This window comes from Carya illinoinensis, chromosome 14, assembly GCF_018687715.1.
Source record: "Carya illinoinensis cultivar Pawnee chromosome 14, C.illinoinensisPawnee_v1, whole genome shotgun sequence".
In the NCBI taxonomy this organism is placed as follows: Eukaryota; Viridiplantae; Streptophyta; class Magnoliopsida; order Fagales; family Juglandaceae; genus Carya; species Carya illinoinensis.
This window is the reverse complement of record NC_056765.1, coordinates 33,455,594-33,477,882: the sequence shown is the minus strand read 5'-3', so window position 1 is coordinate 33,477,882 and position 22,289 is coordinate 33,455,594. Positions and strand designations below refer to the sequence as shown.

The 22,289-nt window shown below is 40.2% G+C and overlaps 1 protein-coding gene across 1 annotated transcript; it reads right to left on the bottom strand.

Annotated features, from left to right (window-relative positions):
- Positions 1-884: 884 nt before the first annotated feature.
- On the bottom strand, positions 885-21,979 carry LOC122295130 (importin-5-like). Its single transcript, XM_043104192.1, has 20 exons — positions 20,584-21,979; positions 20,008-20,211; positions 17,833-17,937; positions 17,466-17,531; positions 17,219-17,383; positions 16,697-16,771; positions 16,423-16,577; positions 15,881-16,016; positions 15,724-15,793; positions 15,510-15,637; positions 15,313-15,369; positions 13,899-14,084; positions 13,622-13,714; positions 4,612-4,697; positions 4,455-4,521; positions 4,305-4,371; positions 4,087-4,223; positions 3,822-3,913; positions 3,633-3,699; positions 885-1,473 (listed from the first exon to the last, which is right to left on the bottom strand). Exons 1-20 carry the CDS (start codon positions 21,811-21,813, stop codon positions 1,309-1,311), a joined length of 3,351 nt encoding a protein of 1,116 aa, XP_042960126.1. The 5' UTR covers positions 21,814-21,979; the 3' UTR covers positions 885-1,308.
- Positions 21,980-22,289: the final 310 nt, after the last annotated feature.

Genomic DNA, 22,289 nt, shown 5'->3' with positions numbered 1-22,289 from the left:
GCCATTTTGCACAAGGTGACGCAAAAGGGAAATAAATAAATAAATAAATAAAAGAAATACAGAATAGATGTGTGGAGAGAGAGAGAGAGAGAGAGAGAGAGAGAGAGAGAGAGAGAGAGAAGTCTATGGATTGGATTTTCTTAATTATTTTGATCACTCAGCTGTGGCCGGAGTTGTTGTCCTCACACCTACAACTTCAGGTGGGTCAACGATATAAACAAGCAGAAGTTCGTGAAGGGCACGAAAGCACGACACTTGAAAACACAACACAAAGTTCGAGATCATTACGGAAGATTAAAGCCAAAAGTAAGTAATCTCGCTTTGGAATCACACGACATGACACGAGATTGTGATCAGATTATAGCTCAATCTTAATTTGCTTTTGAGGGAGTAGCACATCGAATCCCTCCTACCACTACTAGCTGCATAAACTCTCCAAAACACTTCTGCTCGATTCTCCTTCCTAAATCATAAGATGTTGTCATAGTAATAGCAAGACAGTGCGTATCAATAGACGGTGGCTTTCTTCTTTAATATGAATTTTGTCAAATCTTGCAATGCTTGTTCCTGTAAATGATTAAAAAAAAAAAGGTGTACTAGTACCACTGTATTCATGGATTGAGTTTGTATGGCATCTAGTTATGGATCATATACTTCATTTAATGGATCAAACCTCTCGAGTCTCAAACCCACCCACTACAGCTGTTAAATGAATAAATCGTGTCAAATCACCTGCATAACCTTTTTCTACATGTTTAGTCTGAATATGTCAAATAAATCTGAATATTTGATATGAGTTGATCGACACAGCTCATGTCTACTCACCTCGGATTCCCATGATGTCAAACTGGATGGAAAAAATGCATGCATAATTGCACTTCAAGTATCAAAGATCCCTATTTAAGTCATTAATTCTCACCATTAATCATTCACAAGAATACAATGTGGCCAAAACTGCTACAGGAATTGCCTCAAACGACAATCCTCCAATCTCACGCACCAATCGTCCAGAAAAATGGGGTGAGGGGAAAGGAAAACAAAATTTCAACAATCACAATCACCTACCCTTCTTTTCTTATGGACCCAAAATCACACTAAAAATAACAAAATATACACATTCTACAAAACTGCTTCTTTTTCAACTGCAATGATGACTTTCATACTCAAAAAACTGATTCCAGTTGCTGTAAAGCATCACGCTAGAAGGATGGGAACCATCTTATGAAAAAAAGAATGGGTGGTAATTATATGACACACAGACAGACCAGGCACAGCAGCAAGCAAGAAAGCCGACTTTCATCGTAGATGCTATTGAGAGAGGATAGATTGCAAGGCAAGCTGTTGCTGGGGCTGCAACGAGGACCAGGTCTGTGCCAGAGTAGATGGTGGTAAGGTCTGCTGAAGCTGCCTCAGCAGATTAATCATTCGGCTTGCAGTTTGTTCTGTTGCTAGATCCTTACCCGCACATAGAACCTAACAATTTATCACTCCCCTCAATTAGAGAAAATACTCCACTTAATCATGTTATGTGGTAACTTAAGTATCTTATTGTGTGTAGCATATCACAAACTTGAAACAGTGAGTTGCAAAAGTTGAAGCAAAACGATGGCTACATAATAAATACTTGTGCATGCCAACAAGTCAATAGCTGACTCTATTACTGGGATTCGAGATGGCTTTTGAATAAGACCATGGCATAACTTTAATTTCTTTGGATAAGCAATACATTACAGGTAATTAATACACACACTAAGATCAACAATATATGGGGCATGGCAGAAAGAATTGAGCTTATATTCTGCCATAAATTTTTACTTTCATAAGTAATCAAAGATTTTATAAATAAAACATAAAAGGTATAGCCTAGGTGCACTAGGTCTGAGCAGTGGTGACCTGCTGCCCGGATGACAGATCTGCCTGGCCCTAGGGGTAATGGCCTTAATCTCCATCCCTTACCCTGGGCTGGTGGCTGGGTCTTATATAAATCCTACCAAGGGTGGCCAGGGAGCGGTTTAATTAAAATGCCTCCTGGTAAAAAAATCCTCCCACCTGTTAATATATTTAGTTGATAATTCTCATTCATTTTGCAGGCAGAAAGAATCGCAACTTATAGGTTTTTATCTTTTCACTCCTCTTTCTTCCACACCCCATGCCATCGCTCTCATCTAAACTTCTCCTCTTTCTACCACTCTCAGCCACTCAGTCCAAGTTGTCCTCTTTGTCGCCTCTCATATGAGTCATCATCTTTCAGTCATCCACTCTGTTGCCTTCTCTTTCTCCCCGTCCACCTCGCACAGCCCTCGCTCTCTTTGCGCCTCATCGGCCATCACTCAGTACCATCCAATGCATCATAGATTCGCAAGCCACAGCATCAGCAATCAATTAATCTCTTTTCTTCCTCTCTGTTGTGACTTGGTCTCTTTGTACTTGGCTGTTGTTTGGCTATGATTTGGTTGTTCACTTGTTTGGCTGTGATTTGGCTGTTGATTGCGGTTTGGCAAGCAAAACAATTTTTTTTTTTTTTTATTTACACAGGTGATTTGAGTGTCACACCCATCTGCCTGTTGAACGGGTACAGACGGAATATGTTATGGGCAGGGGCAGGGGCGGTAGTGATAGAGCCCCCCATAGGAGTTGGGGGGCGGGCTAAACCAAAACCCACCCGTCAGGGGTAGGCAGCAGGCCTAAGGTACGCAAGAACTTCATCACATGACAGGCTAAGGGGGAGGTGCAAGCTACTTTAACTAATAAATTGGGGGCATTTGAGGTTGACTGTCACCAGCTGTATTGCTTATAGGATCAAAAATAGGTTCCCACAGAACAAATAAATAAAGAAAGAACTCCAAAAAGTCAGCCCAGTAACTTATGGCCTATTAAATTGCTTTTCCATTTTTTTCCTCTTGAGCATCATGGTTGATTAGTTATCTACTTGTTCAATAAACATTAGGCACGTCTCCAATATTGCTGTGTATCCCCGCACAACTCTGGTGATTTCTAAGTTGCACCAAATGTCCATGGTGGTGTGAAATAGTCCCTAAAGGTAACAGATTCATAGAACATCCATTTTGGAAGGGATGGAGACCATGCGCTTCATTGTGTACAGATGGTGTATAACCTATACCTTTTGTCATTGGGTACTTACTAGGTGACATTAGGTTTTTATAAGTGATTCTAGGGAAGCTTCAAATTGACCGGTCTTTTTGAAATCATAGCTCAAATGTGGCTAGCAGTTTCCTCAAGTCATTACACCTACCTTTTCTTCCACATACTCAAAAAGCAGTCTTTACATCAGATCCACTTATTCTTATATTCTATGAAACTAACCATGAGATAAAAGAAGATCTACTGGATAAGAATGGATCTCAGATTTTTATGGCATCATACTGACACAGAGAGTAGTTGGCTTAAGTACACATGTTTAAGTTCAGTAAAGTGGTCAAGCTCGGTACGGTGAGCTTGTAACGAAGTGGGACCTTAAAGTGGTTTGAGGTGCAGGGTGTAAGGCTAAATTGACCTCTACCCACTGTGTGAAGCCCCTTAACCTTGGGCTGAAGGGAGCTATACTACTATATACAATCCATCAGTGAAGTCAATACAGTGCTCGACCAAAATAAAATTAATAAGGAACTAACCTCAGCAAACACTGCAACAATTTTAGGAAGATATTGATTGTTGGGACCTAAAACTTCGCCATCTGACCTGCAGATGTAAAGAAGCTCCTAATTTATGCGATGGATAAGTTACTGAGACATAAACAAGTTAACTGACTAAAGGAGTAAAGATGAGAAAAGCGGCAAGCCAACCAAGGTTGAAGTCCTTACCGCTCCACCATGGAACAAAGTTGCTCGTGAACAACTTTGGCCTCAATCAAGTCACCTTTTATTGGCAAGCAGTTTAACCATGCAGGAACAACCTGCCAATCGCAACTTTTTTTATAAGGACGAATAAGATGCAATTTGAGGAAAGGTTTACCGGGAAAAAAGGAATAGGAAAATAATTATTCTTCAAGTATTTAATAAGAAAATATTCGTAAACACTATTGGAAAAGAGGGAAGAGAGAGAGTTTTGATAGCGATATGGTGGCACCTGAGCTGAATCTATGCTGTCACGATGAAACTGGCAAATTTTTCCGAGTGCAGAAACAGCATTATCATATGCCATGACATTATCAGGCTCCACTGCATTGGGATGCCGTATCACAATATTTAGCCTCGAAAGAGCCTCTGGAAAAATCCCATGAATATTGTTACTACTATTCTATAAATAAGCAATTCAAATACTTCTAGAAATGCAAGCAGAAATACCTCCAACAAGAGGTTTAAACACAGATCCACCAAATTCTGCACAAACCCCAAGGCCATATACAGCTGCCTGAAAGAAATAATAGAACAACTCAAGTTAGAGCAATTGCAAACTTAAATCATATCAATTGCAACATTTTAGGGAGTGCAGACCTGTCGAACATCAGGATTTTCATCATTGCAAGCCTCCAACAGGAAAGGAAGAAATGTATCATAGTATCTGTTTCATCAATAATATAAAAAAAAAAATCTATCACTAAAATCTTTATGACAACCAATTATCCCTAGTAAACATTGTTATAGAGCATACTTAAGAGCTGCTTCGCGACACTGCTCTGCCACATCATCAAAGATGCAAATTGCAATCCTTCTCTCCTCAGGTGTCTTATCCTTACCCTGTAATCAGGACAAGAGAGTTCTGAGGGGAGTGAAAATGAAATCATGATATCTTAATTTAACAAAAAAAAATAATGAAAAAAAAATGGAATAAATCCAAGAGTTCAAAAGAATTGTGTATGGCATTCAAAGTGTTCAATCTCCCTTGGTCTATACCATTAAAAAAATAACTAAAAGGCACACCATATCTCATGAGAACGTAAACTAAAGGTGTCCTACTTAGATCAGGTACAGTCAGCAAGATTTTCAAAATAAGGAGGACACACAGCTGGTCACAAATGTAGTTTCTAAGCAAATGGACTTCTGTTTCATCAACTTTCAATTCAGCTGCAAAATTGTCTCCAGATTTACCATCCAGAATATGTGATCTTCAAAATAAACCTGAAGAGATAATAAGCCATGGCCAAGGCATGCCTAAAGCAAGAGTGTGTTAATAATCATCAGAAGAGAGAGAACACTGTCAAGCAGATGCAACCCTCAATTATGAATAACGATGATATTTTACAGATCCAGTATTAGTAACTTTGGTCAAGAATGCTAGAATCAGCCACTCCGACAAAATTGTTTGGTCACAACTAACGCTCTTATCTAGGACCATTTTACAATATCACAAGGCATGGGAATCTTCACCTTCCACTAGAGCCATATCTACTGTTAAGCAGTGGCTCACAGCTTCTACCTCATACCCTGGCATATTCAACACCTTCAATAACTTCATACTCTACTCAAACAGCCAGCTCAAATACCTCGCAATGTTTCTGAAACTTCATCCTTTAATAAAATATTACTACGATGATCCAATGTAAACATCTTGCTTTGAAATGGCACTATTGTTAAGAACAAGACAAAAGTGCACCCCCTTGCACTTGCCACAAGGCTTAAGTACTCATGAGGATCTTAAAAAATGTAACATGATATAAAAATTTAAAGAATTTAATACTTTCACTTTTAACATTAGGATATGTACCTCAGGAAATTCTGAAAAGGAAAACAGGACATTCATATTAGGAGGAGTGGATTATAATTGCAAGACCCAATACAAAACTTTCCGTCATTTCTCTCTTGCCATATGCACCAACACATGCATATGGGTACCATTTTCCATATTGCTGCCACCCTTGAATCTCCTCGAAGTCCTCTCCAGCAGGCTAGAAAATCCACCAATCTACGGGGCATGACCCATGCTACTCCAAGACCCGTAAAAAAATCTGCCCACATGGTCCTAGCCACCTCACAATGTAGAAACAGATGATCAACTGATTCCCCATCTTTCTTGCACATACAACACCAATCCATTACCATTACCCGACGTCTTCTTAGGTTATCTATAGTGAGAATTTTACCTAGTGCTGCTGTCCACACAAAGAACGCTGCTTTTGAAGGAGCTTTAGTCTGCCAAATGCTTTTCCAAGGGAAATTGAGCATGCCTAGGCTGGATAGAACTTTGTGAAACGATCTGACCGTAGATTTACCTTTCTTTGAGGGACTCCACAATATCCTATCCATGGAGCCCTCTGTCACACGTATTGAATACAGTGTTGCATAGAATTCAGCGATAACCTCCAACTCCCAATCTTGTGCTGCCCTAGAAAATTCCACATTCCAATGAGGGACGCCATAAGAGAAAACCAGCAAGTCCACTACTGCTGCATCCTTAACGCGTGCAAGCTCGAATATGGCGGGGAAGTTGTCTCTGAGGCTCCGTTCACCACACCATTTGTCATGCCAGAATCTAACTCTCGATCCATCCCCCACTACAATATGAGTATGTCTCCTGAAGGTCTCCCAACCGTTCCTAATATTCTTCCACAAACCCACCCCATGTGGTCCACGAACCTCATTTGAACACCAACCACCCCATGCCTCCCCAACACGTTCAGCTATAACTGACTTCCACAGAGCCTCACTTTCTTGTTGGTACCGCCACAACCATTTCCCCAATAGGGCTTTGTTGAACTCTGTCAAGCTTCGCAACCCCAATCCACCCCCAGAAAACGGGGTACAGACCTTTGACCAATTAACCAAATGGAATTTAAACTCCTCCCCCCAACCACTCCACAAGAAATCACGCTGTAATTTCTCAAGACGATTGGCAATCTTCGTTGGAAGCGGGAATAAAGACATAAAGTATGTGGGGAGGTTGGCTAAGGTAGTTTTAATCAGAGTGAGTCTACCACCTTTAGATAAATACAACCTCTTCCACGACGCCAACCTTCGCTCCATTTTTTCAATCACAACATTCCAAATCTGTTCAGATTTGAAACTGGCGCCCAAGGGTAGAGCAAGATACTGCAAGGGTAGAGAAGAAACCTTACATTGCAATAGGGCAGCAAAACCCGCCACTTCAGGAACATTTCCCACAGGTACCAACTCAGACTTGGATAGATTTACTTTCAAGCCTGATACCGCTTCAAAACAGAGAAGTAACGCCCTCAAAGATTGTATGTGCCCAAGATGTGCTCCACAGAAAATGAGAGTGTCATCAGCAAACAACAAATGGGAAATGTAACTAGAACCATTCCCCACTGAGAAACCATAGAGATGTCCCGCTTCCACAAGCCCTTCAATCATCTTACTGAGAGCTTCCATGACAAAAAGAAAGAGTAGCGGAGAGAGCGGATCTCCCTGTCTCAAACCACGTGAGGAGTCAAAGAAACCCACCGGTGAACCATTTATCAAGATAGAGAAGCGAGCTGTTGAAATGCAAAACTCCACCCATTTCAGCCATTTCTCTCCAAAGCCACATCTTGCCAGTAAGTAAAGCAAGAATTTCCAGTTAACACGATCATAGGTTTTTTCCATGTCTAGTTTGCAGATCAACCCAGGCTCACGGGCTTTGAGTCTTCCATCTAGGACTTCGTTTGCAATAAGAACCGAATCTAGAATTTGTCGGCCTTTGACAAATGCGTTTTGTGGCTTTGATATTAATCTCTCCATTACCGTACTCAAACGATTCGCTAGTACTTTGGAAATAATCTTGTAGACCCCCGTTATCAAACTAATAGGGCGGCAGTCTCGAACATCTGTTGACCCTGCCTTTTTTGGGATGAGTGCTATAAAAGTGGCATTGAGACTTTTTTTGAAGCTGGCGTAATTATAGAATTCTAGAAACACCTGCATGAGGTCACCCTTGATCACCTCCCAACAAGTTTGGAAAAAGCCCATAGTAAAACCATCAGGACCTGGGGCCTTATCACTAGCCATTCTTCGGATAACTTTGTGTACTTCTTCTTCGTCAAAAGGTCTCTCAAGCCGCTCTAAAGACTGTTGATCTATTGTTGAGAAAGACAACCCATCAACTGTAGGTCTCCATTGTTGTTGTTCGACTAGTAAGTGTTCATAATACTGTGCAATGTGGTCCTTGATGCTTGCTTGATCCGAAGAGACTACTCCATCCACCATCAATGTGTCGATGGTGTTGTTCCTCCGATGTGAATTAGCCACCCTATGAAAGAACTTCATACACCTATCCCCCTCCTTAAGCCATAGTGCTCTGGATTTCTGTCTCCAAAATATCTTCTCCATCAATAAAGCTCGTTCAAGATCCGTGACTACCTGACTCTTGCGAGTTTTTTCTGCTTCAGTGAGAATTCTTGCCTCCTCTTCACCCTCCAGGCCCTGTAATTCCTCCATAAGGGATCGTTGATGTGAAAGCACATTACCAAACACTTGTTCATTCCATAGCTTCAAATCTTGTTTCAGTGCTTTCAATTTTCTTGCCAAAATATAGCTCGGAGAGCCTTGGAACACATAAGAGGACCACCATTGTCTGACCCTGTCTACAAAACCATCAGATTTTAGCCACGTATTCTCAAATTTAAAATACCTTCTACCTCCTTGAATGCCTCCACGGTCCAAGAGGATAGGGAAATGATCTGAGCACACTCTATGTAGACGTCTTTGGGTTACATCAGGATAATGTAGCTCCCAATCACAAGTGAGCAAGAATCTATCAATTCTTGACCAAGAAGGTATTTCTCGAGTGTTGGACCAGGTAAAAGATCCTCCCGTAAGTGGGATATCCATAAGTGCCTATTCTGAAATGAAGTCAGAAAAATCACTCATAGCGAGTGTGATGCAAGATGTACCTGACCTTTCACTTGGGAAGCGTGATACATTGAAGTCCCCCCCTAAACAACTTGGCAGCTCCCACCAACTAAGAATACCGGCCAGTTCCTCCCACATTGTTGTTCTTTCTACATCAATGTTAGGACCATAAACCCCTACAAATGCCCATCGGAATCCATCTTCTATGTTCACAAAGGAACAGGCCACAGAGAAATCACCCACACAATCCTCTAATCTTTCCACCACCCTTTTGTCAAACATGATGAGAACACCCCCCGATGCTCCTTTGGAAGGTAAAGAAGACCACCCAACATGATGTCCTCTCCATAGACTTCGGACTAATTTCCATGTAATTAATTCTAGTTTGGTCTCTTGTAAGCAAATGATATCACCTTGCCATTGACGAAGTAAGTTCCTAACTTGGAGCCGTTTGGCCTGCTCGTTCAACCCCCTTACGTTCCAAGAGATGATTTTTGGTTTCATATCGGAACTATCGCCGCCCTTCCTTTGGAGCGTCCTCGGCTAGAGCTCCGCTCCCCTCCCTCGTCGTTCATTGCCCACGTAAGCCTCTTTAGTTCTCTTTCTTTTTTCTTTTCCAGCCCAATTGAGGGATCGTCTGTGGCTTGTGAATGACTAGCTTCCATGGCTATGAGAAGTGCCAAAAACTCATCTTCAAACCCCACACATTTAATCCCAACAATGTGTTTGAGTTCCAAGGCAGTTTGAATTACCCACTCTGACCCCCTCGGATGAAACGAATTCAAAGGAGTAGGTTCTGTACCCTCAACACAGCAGCTGATTGTTGCAGTATCCTCCCCCATTTCCTCCCTCATCTCCATTCCACTTGGAAACTCACATATTACCATAGCCCCTTCCTTTTCACTTTCCTCTAGTTTATCCATTGTTTCCGCACAGTTGCCAACCAACGAAAGGAATTTTTTGGCTTCTAAAACAGATTCCGGTGAACTTGCCTAATTCTGAGCATCGGAGCAGACTTCCAGCAGCCCAGAAAGTACCGCCGGCGTGTTCTGTGGGTCCTCACATGTTACTAGCCCAACCTGCTGCTCTTCCGTCGCAACCTCTGTGCAAACCAGCCCCTGTTCTGAAGATTCCGGCGCCGACAACGTCGCCATTGCCACCGCGATGGAAGGAGACAGCCCAGACCTGACCGTCGTCCCTTTCTGTGCCACCCCGCTGGTCAGATCTCCTCCCGATGACGACGGATCCAGCTGCAAGGCCTCTGCACGCCGATATTCTTCAGTCACTGGGCTGCTGACGGCACAGCCACTGAGGGGAGCCTCTGATCTTGCCGACGACGAGCTACCGGCGCTGGGATGCCGCTGTTGAGGTGCCGGCACCGGCGGGGATGAGTGCGGCTTTCCACTGCCGATGGGCTGTTTGTGGGTCAACAGCCCAGTGGGCTCCTTCTCGGGCTGGACCTTCTCCAGGGCTGGCCCATTCATCTTGATTCTCCATTTCAGCTTTGGGTGGGCTTGGCGTGACCGGCCCAAGTCCATACCCAACTTGATTTTACCTTTATTCACCCTGGGTTTCGGAGCCCCTTTATTTTTCAGACCCAAATTCCTTTTAAGAAATAAATCCCAGTCCACCTTTCCTATGAGTGATTCAATAGTCCTCTTTACCCCAGCCAATTCCTCCTTCACACCAGCCAGTTCCACTTTTATCCCAAAAAGGATGTTCTGCCCCTCCTTTTCCCCTACACAGGTCTCGGGCTGACTAACTACACCTAAGTCATTGACTTGTCCTCTACCAACTCTCCCTGCCATATGACACTCACCTGCAACCCCCTTATTTTTTTCTTTCTCCACGTTATACAAAATCTGCACGTTGCCTCCCTGCACCGCCACCCTACTACTTGCTTCACCTCCCCCAGCAGCCTCAGCATACGTCCTGGTTTGCCCTCCCATTTCTTTCCCCTTCCCACCACCCTTACCCACCACTGGAGCCTTAGAGAAACCTGCCAGAGCATGCTTCAGCTCCAAGGATAAAGTCTTCCACCCATGACCTTCCTTCCCTGCTGGAAACACCAGCATGCCTCGGCGGCCATTACCACCATATTCTGTAACTTCCAAGAATTGTCCAAATGCATTAGATCTTCTGTGAGCAACAACAACCAAAGAACCAATCCGAAAAGACTTGAAGAAATCCCTTCTCCCCATCGAAAGATAACATTCTTCCACCATGTCAGCCATCCAATGCACACAAGAAAGGCTGAAGACCAACTCCTCCGTCACCTTTCTGCTTCTTTCTGTAATACGAAGGAAGTTCCCCCCCTCTAATGCTAAAATAAAAACTTTAGTTTCTATAAAAACATGTTTAGAGTAACCCATCTTAAACTAGAGACTGTAGTAGACTCCTTCATGTCATATTAACTTGCTACAACTATGCATCTCAAAAGGTGCTTCATAAACTTACTAAAATGAAACTTCTATTGTTCCCCACACTGTACCTATACACCATTGAGTGTCATCCTAAATATTTCCAACCAAGTAATTAATGAGAGAGAGAGAGAGAGGATCACTAAAATCAACAGGACTAGTAGCAAGTAAATTCAGTGAAACAAATATTTTTTTTTATCGGTAGGAACAAATTTTATTGATGAAATAGATAGGCATAGCACATGTACATGAGCAATGCCCTTTCTTTTCATAAGTATACAAGAGCAATACCTATGCATGATCATCTAGATATACATGAAAGTCATGTACGACTGGGAGGCAGGGCCCCGCCCCGCCCCGTCTGGCACCCACCTGGGCTGGGTGGGGCTGGGCAGGGGCTCCGTCTGCTGGATGCAGCCAGCAGGGTAATCCACATGCATATTGGCACCCCAATGGGTGCGGGGGGCAGTACGGGCTGGGCCCCCGTCTGCTTTTCCCCCGCCCCACTCCCCGTTTTACATATATGTATTTATTAAAAACTTATACGTATATTAAAACAACAATCATTTTAATTAATCCCTAAAACTCCCCCCCTTCTCGACTCAGAAACTCTCTCTCAGCTCTCACATTTTCTCTCTCGCACAAACCTCTCTCTACCCTCTCTCTCACTCTCGCACCGTCACACCGTCGCCATCTGCAGGCTGCAGCTAACTCCCTATCCGAGCGTCTCTCTCCTACATTTTGTAAGTATCCCGAGGACTCGGTATCATATGATAAAGATAGGAATAGGTAGTGTATAGGATCCCATATTGCTTGGTAAGGAAAAATTCTTGCTCTTTATAAGGTTCAAATGGGGCTCCAATTGACCGGACCAACCGAACTACAAATATATATTTTTCAATATTTTTCTTTATAAAGTATATATATATATATTATGTTATAAATTATATATTATTTTATTTAAGTGAATTATGTAATTTTCATCTAACCTATGACTATTGACAATATAAATGTTAATTATATAATTATTAATTAACTAATATCAATTAAGTAATATATAATTATCAATTTTGATAATTTGAACAACTTTTTAGGCTATTTTTAAGTAAAAAATGTGCAAATAAAGCTAAATAATTGTATTATTCAAAATTATAAACATTGTGAGGTTTTTTTATACTAATGGGCCAAAAATACACATTGGGGGTTTTTTGTGTACTTCAAGAATGATGGGATTCTTTGTATGATTGGGCCCCCATTTGAAACTCGTCCGGACAAATAGCTAACAGTCTGATCCGGTCCATTAGGACTGATCGGTCCGGTTTGGTCCGGTCTAGGTTTTGGTCCATCATCCCCCCCAAACCAGATCAATTTACACCCCTATATATAATGTTTGTATTTATGATTTTTTTTTTCTTATTTTGTTTTTCAGGTTTTATAGTCTCACTTGCCCAACCCTAATCCCAAATTCCCAACAATCTAATATTGAATCCTTGATAGAAAAGGCTACAACCAAAACCTTATGATCTCATCTTGGTTTTGTACTTGTAGTTTTAAGTTTTTAAGTTTTTTACATATTTATAAATATTGTTTGTAATTCTAATTTGTTTTCCTATTAATGTTTCAGGTTTTATAATCTCATAGTCTCACTTGCCCACCATCCCAAATTCCAATCTCCAAATTCCAATCTCAAGACTCAAAGTCAATGTCAAAGTCATCTTGCTACAATTTGTAATTTCATTGAAACATTATTATTCATTTAAATTATTTGACACTTTAATAGTTTTAGATTAATTTGTATTATTGTAATAGCTTAGAATTATTAGTTAAAACTTAGAAGTTACTAACTTAATAGTTAGAACTTATATTTTTATGTTTTATGCTTTAACAACCTTTGTTTCATTTTATGTAATATGTATAATATAGTTTTTTTTTTTTTTTTGTTGTGGTAGCACCCCTAAAGTCATGAATGTTCAGGCCATTAAAATCTATGTTTTTAATAAAATAAAGAAAAGCATTCTAAGCTTGCTCGTTGTCCTCTCAACCATTGAAACATCTATACCTGATGATTCATTCCATGCTTCTAATAGCTTCTTATAAAAGCAATTGAACATCCTAAATTTGACTAAGATGTTAGTAAAATGAACTTACAAAAATAAACACTCATTTTGGGTCATTTCATACAAAGTACTAGGCTGAGAAACTTGAGCAAAAGGATGAAATAAACATTATTTTCCAAACCAGAGAAGGAAATGAAAACTGGCTTTATAATGGCATCAATTTAACATGGTCAAATCTCCAAAAGCAAGCACATCTTCAAAACGTGATCTCTTCCTGAATGTACCTCACACAAATTAATCATTTCCATTGTCCATGAAAGACAAGAATTAAAGGAACAGATCATACAAAATTACAAATTTTGATTTTGATTCAAGGGACAAAAAAATGGGAAGAACTTACCCACATAGGTGTTAGATAGGATGACAGCTCATCAAAGAAAGGCAAGAAAGAGGCTTTGAATGTCTTGATCAAAGTTCCCAAAATTTCACCCACCTAAAACAAGAAATAGTGTGTAAGGCACGAAAAATGAATATCTCTATTCCATACATTTCCGTTTCTAATAATTTGATATTTCTAATATCTCTAATAATCTTCAATATCTTATCTACAATTTGATTGATAAAGCTTCTACATTGATGTGCATGACACCAGTAGATATGGTATATGAAAAACTAACTTGATCAAAAACTTCTTCCTCCTGCTCATTTTCCTCTTTAATCAATTCCCCCTCCTCAGCATCAAAGTCTTCAGCTTTGGTCCTCTCTGCTCTCTCTCTTTTTCTACTTGAACTGGCTGTGATAACTTGTTTTATCTCCTTCACAATGGACCTGACTTGGCTTTCATCCAGAAGTGGCCCAGAGATCTGAAGAAGATACACAAAGTTGGCAAGATAGCTTCAAGCGCTTCATGTAATATTCAGCATAAAAGGAAATTGAAAAGGCAAAATGACAAGGCAGACTTTGTACTAAGAAAAATTCAAAATAAAGCTTTTAACTGCAAGGTGCAAACAACATAAGTAAAACAGATTGCATTCAGAAGCACACATCCCAAAATGGGAATGTTGATGATGCCTAAGGCAGTGAGCATGTGGTAAAATAGTAAAAGGAGACTCCGCTAGTTTTCCTTGTTAAAAAACACATCAGGTGCAACCTAGTGGTCAAAAGGCCAGGCTTGGGATGAGCTGTAGATTTAGACACCCAAGGTTCGACTCCAAACCAATAGTTCCCCTGAATTACTTGATACATAGTTATAGCACATGGGATTGCATATCTAGGGTTATTCCCCAGGGATGGGTCCAAAGAGCCCCGCCATGTTGCAGGTCAAAAAATAAGCTCACACTTACTCTTCAAACCTGGTACAAAACTATTCTATTACATTCATAAGTGAATACTCAAGTACAGATATCCTGTGCATCAAAAGTAAAGACACATATACATAGACACAAATACTAATGCAAAAGAATGGGTACTAGAGCTTAAAGCCAACAGGATCAGTTCATAGTGCATCTTGGAAGAAAAATCAAAAGTAAAGTTTTAGTCGCTTTCTGATTACCAAGTAACTCTAGAATATTGACAGAACAAAGCTTCAGGAGCAACTTCACTAAGATCCTAAGGTTCCATAACTAAAGGAACAAACTAAACTTTTATAATGAGCAAAGTTCAAGTGAACACAAAGTCCTAAAGAAATTGAGATAAGAAAGACAAGTAAAGCCCTTTCAGTTTTCTAGGTTACACAAACTTTCAGAGATAAGCCACCTTATTTACAAGCAAATAGATCATCAGAGCCCACCAACAGAATGGGGTTAAGGCTCTCTCACTTGAGTTTCGGTCACTCTACTTCATTTGCTGCAGCAATTTCAGTCCTAGCTAAAACTTCAGTTTCTAGCAGGAAAATGACAATCAGATAGGCAAATTCCAAAACAATTCTGAATTGTTAATATGATTTCAAGTTAGCTAATTGTATTCAACGAAGAATAACTTCAAAAGACACGAATTTTTTTTTTTTTTTTCTTTTATAGGTAATCAAGGAAAGACACGAAAATTATGATGCCACAGAAGTTACGTGAGTAAACATCCTAGAGTATGACAAACCTGTAAGCATTCATTTATCGAGTCCAACATACTTGCAGAAATCTCTGTATCAGGTTCCTGCAAAAATATTCGATGTCACCCTCTCATCATAAAACAAAAATTCTAAAGATATCAGAGCAAATGAAAGGAGTAAGGGAAGAAGCATGTACAAGAAATGCTCCTCTAAAGGCATGATGTCTTACATAAAAGATGATTACCTTATGCAATGCTTCCACCAGAGCTGGAATAATGTAGTCAGACAATTGCTTGAGATAGGACTCATTACGACCTTGAGCTTGCCCCTTCTCCAAGGCTAATTTTGCAGAGTGCAGTAGCTCTGGCATGGCTATGGAGTAGATTTTCCCAATCATGAGGTTTAGCAAGAATTGAAAGGCAGAGAAAAGAAACCACAATGAAGAGTCAATTCTATACCTGAAACAGCTGCTTTCCTGACTTCTTCATGGAAATAAAATTTTAAAAGGGGAACCATAGTCGGAGCAACCTGCATAAGAGATGCATCGATTTCTAAGTATCGAAGTTGCTCAAAAGTCTAGGACAGAAAAGCCAACAGATATGCCCATGGACAAACCTGATCAATCCATGGGAAGAATCCTTCTTTCAACTCATCAGCATAGCAACACAGCATGTTACAAGCTGTAGCTTTTTCCTCCAGGACACTAGTCTTGATCCCTATCCTTTTATCCCCAAGTGTAATTGTCTCCATACTGTAGTAGGATACAACTCTTAGTGAGATAACCAGTGTCATTTAGCAAGACAAACACAACAATTGAAACATATCTTGATTAAAATGCAATTATCAGAGTAGCAAATATATAACTTCAAATAACAGTAGCATGAGTGTCGTTTTGTTTGTATATTTGTCTCTGGTGTGTGTGTGTGTGTGTGAGAGAGAGAGAGAGATGGGGGGGGGGGGGGGGGGGGGGGGGTTTAAGAACATTTGAGAAAAGACACCATACAACAAGATCTATCAAAACTGCAGAAACAAGGAAACCTTGAACTGCTCAAATAATAGCAGGTTCAGACAATCAGTAAGTGGCCTTCAGAAACTCGTTGTACATGTCTAATTTCATAGGGTTTTAAATGAACTTCAAGGATAAAGAATGTGCAGACCTTTCATCATCCGAGTCTTCAATATCATTGTCTGAATCCGCAGATGTAATGGTTACATCAGGTTTGAGTTGAGCAGACTGAAGCAAGGGGGGCATGACAACATTCATATAAGGAAGAAAATCTTGTCCCAGACACTTGCAGAGTCTGGCCCACGCCTATAACATTATAGAGCAAGTGTCATAAAACTGTAATAGCAATATTAAAATAACAACTATAATATCAGCTTAGATGATCTGATGAAGTTTTCTATACTTTTAAAATAACAAAAACATACTTGTAGCATGTAACTTGTTGTAGGATCATCTGTCTCCAACTGAGATCCTTGCAAAGACATAAGCACTTCCATAACCTTGCATGAAAACCAAACGTTACATAGAAGTACTAAGTGAATTATACATATATTGTCAACCACAAAATCATGCCACCTTTCCACATAAAGAAAGACCCAAAAAATTTGACAACGGTAATTTAACTGGTTGCCAAGACTTCAAAAACAATTTTTCTTCCCAGAATTGATGAGTTGAAGTTTTCTGCATAACTGCAGCATTAAATTGGGATTAGATTTAGAACAAACAAACCACATTTGGAGGTCCGTAGAAGTCAAGGAAAAAGAAAAACAAAAGAAGCCCCAGAGAATTTCAGTAGAGAATAAGGGGTCAAAGTGGTTTAAAATTTACCACTTTAGTCTTTAACAGGCAAACTGGTTTAAAATTAAGATGTATATTCTTAAAGAGAATTGGGGTCGAAAAGAAAAGTAGGTGATTCAGTAGAATTCTTTCTATATAATGCTAATTACCTGCTTAGCATCATCCCTAAACTTGTCCTTCCCAACAGCCATTCCAACCAAACTAATGCATTCCATAGATTTGGCACGGAGCATGCGGTTAGATTTATCGGTGGCATTCACCAAGATCACTTTCAGGTAAGGCATAACCGCATCATAGTACTTTTGGAAATGCTCCTATAGACACACTTTGTGTTAGACAGAGCCATTAACAAGAAGCCAAAAAGAAAATTAATGACCAGATAATTTTATAAAGTACCTGAGCTGAATCAGCAACTGATGCCAGAGCAGTCAAGGCACCCTCTTGCACCATTTGTTTCCCATTCTGTAAAGATACATATAAAATAAGAATTGAAAAGGTGTTTGTGTTTTTAAAAAGAGTATTGCTACATCCACAAAGGAATTACACAAAATCAATCCCACAAACTGAGGTGGCTTCATCTAATCCGTTAGATCTTCTTTACAATAAAAGTAACTTTACAATCTGAAAACCACATTAAACCACATCAGTTAGTGAGATTATTTTTGTGTTTTTGTGTAATCCCTCTGCTGCTAGAGTATTTCCCTTTTAAAAATTAACGATTCCAGTGTTTGCATTGTAAATTTGTAATTTTTTCTGCTGATACCTGCAAAAGTACTAGCAATTTGCTCACTATTCCATCTAAGTAAGGTGTTAAGATATCTGGAGTGCAGTTCTCACTGAAGTTGAGCACTGCTGAAGCAGCATGTGCCTGTAGATACAATAATTTGGAGAAAAAAAAATGAACATACAACAAAAATAAAATTGATGCATTTAATAACACTCTACCATCAGAAAACAAAACCATCCAGTTACCCCCAAGAAACAAAACAGTATGTAGGAAATACATCTAGAGACCAAAGGTTTCAATCTAAATGCAAAAAAAAATTAAACAAAAAAAAAAAAATTCAAGCTCCCAAAAGGTAGCAAAGAAGCAAGAACACCAATATTGTGCTATGAGATTTTTGCCGATATACCACAAGACTCAATGAATATTTATTTCCCTAAAATTGAAGTAATAGTCCTTAATTCATCTATTCACCTCATCCAACTTTTAATTATGTTGTGGCAAGCACAAAGAGTTTAAACAAGGTTAGCAAAGATTGAAAGAAGACACTATTCTTTCCTCTTGATTCTATTTTGGTTTGAGGAGTATGAATCCATTGCTCCATAGAAATTTGATCCCCCAAAAAAAAAAATTAAAAATAATAATAATAATAAAGATTCTTTTTTTTTTATAAGAAGTAAATTTTATTCATTCAAATAAAATAGGCATAGCCCGTGTATACAGGAAGTATACAAAAGAACACCTAAATACATTCTATATTAAGGAAAGAAAGTCATCAAAAAATAAATAGATAAATAAAGATTCTTTTTTTTATATCCGTGGGTGTCCGGGCCAGTTTGCGCACACCTAGACTAATCCCACAGGACCCTGAAGTTAATGGCCAAGTAAACCTTCAGTGGCCCTGAGAGGACTCGAACTGGTGACCATTGGGGAGCAAACCCAAGGCCTAACCAACTGAGCTACCCCTCAGGGTTATAAATAAATAAAGATTCTTGAAGTTAAGTTTCCCATATGTATTGATATGCAGAAATGATGCAGTCATAAGCATGATTAGGTGGAGACACACGTCAATCCTCAGGCCAAACCTACATTTTAAAGAGTGGAAAAACAGAAAAATCCTTGTTGCAATGTTAAATCAAATATACTGCGAGTTTGGAGAATTGGCCAAAGGTTGATTTCCATTATATCAAAGAATCAGTTTCATTGAAGTTGTCAGAATCTCTATAGTCCTAAAGCCCCTCAAACATTAATCACGGTCCTTAATGAAGTTCAAAACAAACTCTGGGTTTTTAATAAAATGCAGTACCTTATTAAAAAATGAAGTTTAAACCAAACTTAACATATCAGCAAAACTAAAACAATTAGAAGGACTCCAATCCCCATTTGAATTAAAATTACTCTTAGATCAACAAATAAGCAAAATCAGTACGCATAAAGAGATTTTGAATTGCAAAATCCAAACAAATTACTGACCTGGCATCAGTAAAAATTTTAAGAAAAAGTAGTATCTTTAATGCTAAAAGGACAGTTACAGGGCTATGCTCCAAGTCCAAGCCATACCAACAAGATGTTGGTATATGCAAAGTTACATCCAGTGACCACAAAACTTCATGCAAAGTTTCAATTCACGATGACTTTCACAATATCCTATCCAGATTCACAAGTAAAACAAGCTGCAAAATACAAATACTAACTTAATTGCTGGACATATTTGGTTTAAAAAGTAGCTAAAATTATTTCAAGAATTCATTATATACTAGGAAAAAGACACCAAGCTTTTCAGATCACATATTAGAAAAATTCTACTCATCATCCCTACACCACACATGGTTTTTAATTATTTTTATCTTTTTCCCTCACCAAATGTATGGTGTATGGATGATTCTTAGCAAGAATAAAACAAAAAATAAAAAATCAAGTATGGTGTGTGGTGTAGGGATGATGAGAAGAATGGCTCTACATCCTAATCACTAAAGCAAAGGCTGCAAATAATGTAAGTCCCAAGCAACATACCCTACTCAATACTTTTTTGCAACCTACAATGAGAAAATTCCCAAGCAATTTGTGTATCTGATCCTAGCCCAATCCTACTCAATATGTTTTGTGAGGTAACCATAAGAAAAGTTTGTAGAGAGAGCTAAACAATACAAAATCGTTAGAAAGTAATGGAAACAGGAGTTCAGAAAAGAACAAATGCCCATAGCTGCAACTAACCTGTACTCTAGGATTCTGGAAATCATCCATAGCTGCAGCAAGCGCCGGCAGCACCTGTGCATGGTACTGAACTTGCAAGTCTGGACCCAAATCTGTCGACAATTGCCCAATTGCATTAATAGCTGCCCACCTCACACGGGGGTGTGGATCTTGGAAAGAATTTAAAACCATTGCCACCACATGGTCCAAGTTTTTTATCATCACCTATGAAAAGAGAGAATGGGTTAAAAATCATCAAAGCAACCAAGGATCGTAATTTCATTTAATTAACAGAAGGGCATGGTTACCAAAAAATATGTGAAAGGGAATAACTTCAAAACATACTGTGGACCTAGTAACCAAAGTTTAAATTACCGCCACGGCTGTATATCAGGAACGTCATTCTAAAATTGACCAGCATCATTATTCCATTACTGAATATTGTTTGTCAAAAGAAAAATTAACATCGATATAGTTTTAATTATTGGAATTAAGCTACGAGCTACCATTTCCGAAATTGGCACTTCAAACACATTAGAAGGACGAAAACTATAACCTCACTCGTCACAATAGTAATATCATTAGCATTATCAATACCTTCGAGCAACCCTCGGCGATTTGCGCAAGCGCAATAAGAGCAGCATGGTGCTTCTGCCACTCAGGAGCTGCCAAATATGCAGGCAACTGCTCAGAGGCCACCGGAACAATAGTATTGCCGCCTAAAGATATCGACAGCCGATCCAAACACTCCTGAGAGACGCCATAATTGCTTGTCTCGCCTGCGTCCTCTTCCTCGCTCTCTGCGCTATGCCATGCAGGATCATCCTCGACATCCAGAAGCATCTTCATCAAAATGGAGAAGAGACGGCTTATGAACTGGGGCAGCTTCCGCATCATCCCCGGGGCCCGCTCCCTCGCCTCAGCGAGGGTAATCACGAATTCAATTGCCAAATGCCTTGTCCCTTCCTCCAACGCATCCGCCTCCGCAATCTGCAGCATGGAGCCCACCACTTCCACCAGCTGCCTCCGTAGGAACCGCGGCTCGGTCCCCGCCAGCTCGATCAACAGCTCCAAGGCCTCCTGGGCCGTTGCTTCATTACCGTTATTCAACGCCTCGGTCAACGTCGTCATCATCGCCGGCAAGAGGTCCTGGAACCGGTCTCGATCGGCCGAATTAGATAAGCACTGGATGAAATTAATCGCTGCGTTCAGCGCCGCGATTTTAACGTCGGAGCTCGGGGACGTCGTCAAGCAACGGAGAAACACGTCGTGGAGGTTTTTGATGTGCGGGGCAAGCGTGTCGCCGATATACTGAGACAACTGTGCGAAAATGAGGAACGCGGACTCCTGAAGTTTAGGAGAATGGGATGAGACGCATTGGAACATGAAAGGAAGCAACTCGGGCCAGCCATTATCGGGCAAAATTCCGGAGGCGAGCTCCGAAACGGTGTCGCACAGCTTCTTGGAGATGGACTTGGAGTCCTCGCGTTGGACACATGAGAGGAGGGTGGACTTAAGGGATGAGTGAGTGGAAGCGGTGAGACGGGGCCAGAGATAGGAGTCATCGCGGGTGAGCTGCTTCCGGAGAAGGATGGCGGACATGGCACGAGCCTCAACGTGAGGGGAGGACTGGAGGAGGTGGGCGAGTTTGAGGGTGAGGGAGTCGGGATCGGTCTGCTTGCAGAGGTTGAAGAGTGACTCGGCCTGGGAACGGAGCTCGTTGGAGGTGGACATGAGGTGGGATATTAAGATCTCGAAAGAGGCAGAATCGGGGCCGAGAATGGCGGCGAGTTGGGATTGCTGGAACTGAGTCGACTTGGAATCCATTATTTTTTGAAGTAATTAGGGTTTGGGTGGCGGTGGCAACTGATGAAAGCCTCTGGCGCGCTCTGTCTCCCTCTCTTCTCTAACACACTCTTTTCTGTGCGCGCGCGTGTGAGAGATTAGTGGGGGAGAGACAGAGGCTACGGGATTTCGAGAGCGAGCGGGGTGCTGAGATAAATAATTAGCTGTGTTTTTATGGCAAATTTCATTTTTTGCTTTTAATTGGTTTTAATCGTTTTTAAGGTTATATGTGTGAACACTTCAATTCATCTTTTATAACTTGTGCGAAGATTTTAAATAAAATAAACTTTAGGTTAACATTTAATACTATCTTCATCTTTTCAAATTGGACCATTTAATTCTAATGAAGAGTTTAATCAAATCTCTATCCAATAACTTTACGTTTCACATATTGATTTTTCCTTTCTCTATAGATAGAAAATTCTATATACCATACTACCATTTCATTTTTATTTTAC